A 6,000-nucleotide genomic window follows, 5' to 3' on the forward strand; every position below is an offset into this window, starting at 1 on the left:
TTTCCAAGAATATTGCTTGTGTGCAAACAATACGCTGTTTAACTGCATCTCACTGCATTCGCGTCAGTAAATCCTGCTTACTACAGGCTCCTGAGGACCCTGAGTCATCACATCCCTTCATGCCAATGAAAACTAATTACCAGCATCAGTTAAAAAGAGCTGTTATGAAATCTGAGCAGGGCTTTGCTCACGATTCCAATTACTCTCACACACTCACACCAAACCAGCACTCACTCGTGCGTATTATATTCCTGAACCACACTAGAAAATCCATTTCGAACTCCAAAATCTCCCATTAGGGCTAGCAATGGGCTGCTGGGGCGCTAACTTAGTAAGACGTCTATGGGAAGAATATTGTTAACTGCTTCAGGCTGGTTTCAGTGAGCGACGCTGAAATAATCAGACCAATAACAAAAGTAACAGGATCTTCAGATGCAGCAAAGGAGCTTAACATTTAATGAGGATGTTCCAAATCATAGTAAGCTACCTACATAGGGAACTGCCATCAAAAGCAGCAACCGGATCATCACGGAGACTCAGAAGGTCAGATAAGAAAATATCTGTGTTTAAAGGTCTTAAAATGGTGAGAGGTGACAGAAATTGAGGAGTTTATGGGTCTTTACATGAATAGGGCACTAAATAGAGTGTGAAACTCTTAAAAAATAATGAAATATATAAGAGAAGGGTTTTTTTTTTCTTTGCAAATGAGCCCTTAAGAGATAGCACTTAACCTTCAGAAAATGTCAAGGACAAATTAAACAGTATATAAATATTAAATATGCAAAAAATGGCAAACCTCACATAAAATGAATTTCAAAACATTTTAAAACCATGGTTTGCATTAATTTTTATTTTTAGCAACATTAAACAAACAAACAAAAATTGAAAAAATTATTAAAAAAAAAAAAAATTAAGTAAAAAAATGATTAAAAAATAATATTTAAAAATAATGAATTATAGAAGAGAGGAACATTTTTAACAAATGATCACTGAGAAATGCTACGTAACCATCAGAAAATGTTTTGGATAAATGAAATATTACATAAATATTAATTTTATATGAGGTTTGCCATTATTCCATTATATTATTTTAAAATCATTATTTGCATGAATTTATCATTTTTTTAGCAATGATAAACAAAAAATAGACAAATTATAAACAAAAAATAATATAAAATAAAACAAACAAAATAAAAACATAAAATAAAATAAAATAAAATAAAATAAAATAAAATAAAATAAAATAAAATAAAATAAAATAAAATAAAATATAAAAAAAAATTCAATCCAATTCAATTTACAAATACGCTTTACTTTGCACATGGGAGACATGACTCACAACGGTTAAGCTAATAAGATAATGTCACAATACTCTAAATCTGCACTGCTCTGCGCTGGTAATTAATCCATTTTTAATTGGACAAACTAACTAAACTACATCTAGTTCTGATACTTTTAAGTAGTGAATGAAACATAAGCAGATTTATAGTCAACATTTCTCCCGTTGAGTTCGTCACAACAAATCCTGGGATTGCTTTCTCCACGAAGAATTTGCAATCTGGCCGAAATGAGTTTGTCTGGAACGAGTGCTAATGTCTGCTAAGATGTTGCTAATGTTTATTTCATATTCACCTAACTGCAAACCTTCAGGAATCTAAATGAACATACTGACCCATTGCCTTCAACCGTGGCCTCCTTCAGATGTATGTAACAAGCCGGAAACACGCCCTGTACATAGAGGAAACAATGGAAAATTCAAGTCGAGGCCTGCTGAATGAGTGAATCGAAGAAGAAAACTGACTGTACTTTGGAAGCGTTTCATACAGTAACTCACCTTCTTCGATTTTCTCCTCAGCCGATACCCTCGATACCATCCTGAGAAGAGCAAGAAATATCACAGCAGTCAGATGCAAATGCCAACAATTAGATTACAAAGAGACACCACTGTGTCCTATAGCACATCTAGAAAACAATATTCTGAGATTATAGAAGACATGTTTCATAAATCTCCTGGAGAAATGAAGTGAGGTGGCGGCCATGTCCACAAGGTACAAACAAATCATTCAACACTAAAGTGTGTGTTACAGAGATCAGAGAGAGGAAAGCTCTGATGATCACATATCTGTGTCTTAAAAGGTGAAAGGTGACTGAAATGAATTGGCAACAGGGAGGATTTCACATATATGGGGTATTAAATAATGTGTGAAACTAAGATGTGGTACTTAACCTTTAGAAAATATCAAGGATAATTTAAATGTTATATGAACTGTTTTAAGTTTCTTTTAAATGAGGTTTGCAATCATTGCAACTCTTAAACCAAAATACAATTGAAAAATATGATGTGTGATTTTGTAATTTTCAAGGAGTAAACATGAAATAAACATTCAAAAATAAAGAGACATATTCCACATGAAATAAAATATAATAAAAGATAAAACAAAATAAAATTAAATAAGACAAAACTAAAAGTAGATAAACTAAAATAAAGAAAAATTTAATTAAAAATAAAATAGAAAACAAAAAAGAAAATTAAATAAGAAAAACAAATTACATTAAATTAAATTAAATTAAAAATTGCAATTTAATTAAATTAAAAATAAATTACATTTAAAGTGAAAACAAAAAATAAATTATTTTGTTTTGTAGTTATATTTCTTTCCATAATTAAAATAAATACTTATTGATCAATTAATTTTTCTTAAAATAGCTTTGGTGAAGGCTTAAATGGTTGAGCTTGAATAATTTGCTGTGTCACATCTAGTTACAACATAAGAATCTGTCTGTGTGTGCGCGTGCGTGTGTGTGTGTGTGTGTTTCACCTTCGTAAGTCTCCAGGATGTGTACAGTGTCTCCGATCTGTAAGGACAGCTCTTCATCACTGCGAGCATCATAGTTATAGATTGCTGCAGACAGAGAACATAAAACACTTTATTGAGACACATGGCATCAATTTCTGCTTGGTGTGTGAGAGAGAGAGAGAGTTATAGATGCTGCAGCAATGCAATAACTGACTACACAACAAACAACAGCAGATCAGCAACAATCAGCAGCTCCAATCTGACACATACAAGCACCCAAAAGATCATGACTGAATGCAAAGTGTTGAATCAGTGAATAACCACTTTAATTACTTTAATGGTGATTGAATGTATTTTTCTGGCTTGGCAGTAAAAATCACCATCCATAATTATCTTAACACTCATTACGCTGGTATATCCTTCAGGAAGCGTGTGATGCCTTTAGTAAACAGACAGATGTTCTAGGAGTTGAGTTTTACCAGTGTGTTCATCTTCCCGGGCCGCTGACGTTCCACACAGGGTTTCTCAGCGACCCTGAATGACCCACACGACCCAGTGACAGAGAGACAGCAGAGGACGAGAGGAGAGCGAGACCTGTGAGGGTTAATTACTGTCTCTATTTCGGTCTCAGTCGGACTCTCACCAGCACAAACTCATGCTGTTTCTCTCTGCTAACACACAGTCTCTCAGCAGAGAGAGAGTAATTACACAATATTCTCACCGTGGGCCTTTTGAAAGCATACACACACACCCAGAAACACAAAGCAGTCATTTTTCTCTGTAATCTATCTCTTTCCCTGAAACTGAATTAAACACCTCTGCAGCATTACATGACAAAAACATTTCAATGCACGTCCTTTTAGATGGCGAGTCTGAGAAACACTCTGTGTACCTGCAATTACACGCATGCAAACCAACAATCATAAGTTATTAAAAAAAAAACACCAGATAGACACAAGCAAACAACTGCCACATGACATTTCAGATTTTAATATTAATCAACTGTTTAAAAGAGCTCCTACACTATACTACTACTACTACAGTATTTATTCACATTGAATTAGCCTTTATTTATGTGATTTACATTTTATTTGTATTTTTTTATTTGTAAGTTTTAGTCATTTGCTTTCATGATTATTAGTTTTTATATATTTTTAATAAGCTTTATAATTTAATCTTCTATTTTGCATTAATTTTAAGTTTTAGTAATTTTAGTACTCGCTTATTATTAGGGCTGCACGATTAATCGCATGCATTTGTCATGCGTGTCTCATCAGTAAAGCCGGTTCCGTGATTAGCGGTAAATGTCTGTCACCTGTTTTCAAACGGGAGCGGCAGTTAATACACAGAGCCGTACTTCACTGACAAGCTACGCAATATTCTGTTCATAATTGAGATTAATCGCATTCGATTATGAACACGATATTGCGTAGCTTGTCAGTGAACTACGGCTCTGTGTATGAACTCCCGGTGCATTTGAAAACAGGTGACGGATATTTACCGCTAATCACGGAACCAGCTTTACTGATGAGACACGCATGACAAATGCATGCGATTAATAGTGCAGCCCTACTTATTATTATGTCTAATTAATGTTATTTTTCTAAATATTAGTTCTAATATAATTTCTAATTTCTATCAGTTGTGGGACTAGTCTGTCATATTGCATACCATTAATTTGTGAACTTTCTACTGTCCGTTACTGGAAATGAAATGGTTGATATGTCCCGATCTCAATAACGTTTACACACTTTCATTCCGTGAACTGGATCTCACTCAGGTGTGCGGTCTGTGGAAGTTTGGCCAGGACCAGTTCCAGAAGAAATCACTGAGGCATTTTTGTCCCGTCCATTGCTTTGGTTATCACTGTGTCAATCTCTGATATTTCTAGAATGAATCCAGCATAAATATTCTGATGTAACTCTTGAAACATTGTAGCATGTATGTGTCCGAAAAATTAAAATTTCATGTAAATTCGGAATGGATTATAGCCTAGAAAGCATGCAAAGTGCACTCCCTTTATTATCACTAAAAGCATCACTCATCTTAGTCAATAATTATTTCACAAAGTTCTGTTATAATCAAAGAAGCTCTATAAACTTCACAATGAATCTCTTATTCAACATAAATCACGCACTCAATTAATAATCACTCACAGACAGACAGACACACCAAAAAAAACAAACCAAACCAAACAAACAAAAAAAATACATGGAGAGAGACACTGCCATGATATCAGAGCAGAGTAATGCCTAGAGAAAAGAGGAAAAGGAAATGGTTGAGAATATGTCCCTAATGTGCATACGAGTCACAAACCGCCACAGATCCAGCTCTTATCTTAGTAGGAAGAACACTGTACCAGATGACATCGTTCTGAGCTTTCTCTCACACACACTCGAGGAAATGCACACTTAAACACACAAATGATCATATGAGATCAGCTCAGACTGCTGTGATTGGAATTTCAAAGCCTGGCTAAACAGGTGGCTAACGCAGCACAATAATGCAAACCGCTACAGGTTATTAATTATATAAGAGAACTTTAGAACGTGAAATAGAGGAACTGAGGAAAAAATTGAGCCACCTCAGTGTCTGTATATATTGGCAGCAAACTTCCAAAACAAAAACTCTACACAAAAAAAAAACAAACAAACAAACAAAAAAATAAAATACAATTATTTTTTTTTTTATATATTATTTGTAAAATAAAAAATTAACATCCTGACACTACAAATGAAAACCAAGTGAGCAAAAAAACAAAAACAAATAAATAATAAATTAAAATATTAGCAACACTATTGAGAAGTGAGTAAATAAAATAAAATGTAAATAAAATAAAATAAGAATAATAAAATTCATATTTAAAAATCATTATTTATAGTAAAAAATTAATATTACCACCTGCTATGCTACTGAGATAAAAAGCAAGCAAATAAAACAACAACAAAAAAAATAAAAATAGCATCCTGATACTATTGAGATAACCAAGATATCAAATAAAAACTAGAAATAAAATTCATAATTAAAAATCTTTGCATCCTGAACCTATTGTGATAAGCATGTGGACAAATAAAATTATATAAAATACAAATTTTAATTAAATTAAATATATGATATATATATATATATATATATAAAATAAAATGAATATTACCATCCTGATGCTACTCGGGTAACCATGTGAGCAAATAAAACTTTTTTT

The 6,000-nt window shown here is 33.0% G+C and overlaps 1 protein-coding gene across 1 annotated transcript in view; it reads right to left on the bottom strand.

The window, feature by feature from the left end:
* The window catches only part of LOC109092652 (dedicator of cytokinesis protein 1-like), a 195,070-nt gene extending 189,903 nt beyond the window's left edge, over nt 1-5,167 (bottom strand). Inside the window, exons 1-4 of the mRNA XM_042768077.1 lie at nt 5,158-5,167; nt 2,820-2,903; nt 1,835-1,875; nt 1,673-1,728 (exon numbers count right to left, since the gene is read on the bottom strand). Coding sequence (XP_042624011.1) covers nt 1,673-1,728; nt 1,835-1,875; nt 2,820-2,903; nt 5,158-5,167 — 191 coding nt within the window. The remainder of the gene's footprint in view (nt 1-1,672; nt 1,729-1,834; nt 1,876-2,819; nt 2,904-5,157) is intronic.
* Nucleotides 5,168-6,000: the final 833 nt, after the last annotated feature.

This window comes from Cyprinus carpio, chromosome A12 (genome assembly GCF_018340385.1).
Source record: "Cyprinus carpio isolate SPL01 chromosome A12, ASM1834038v1, whole genome shotgun sequence".
Lineage (NCBI taxonomy): Eukaryota > Metazoa > Chordata > Actinopteri > Cypriniformes > Cyprinidae > Cyprinus > Cyprinus carpio.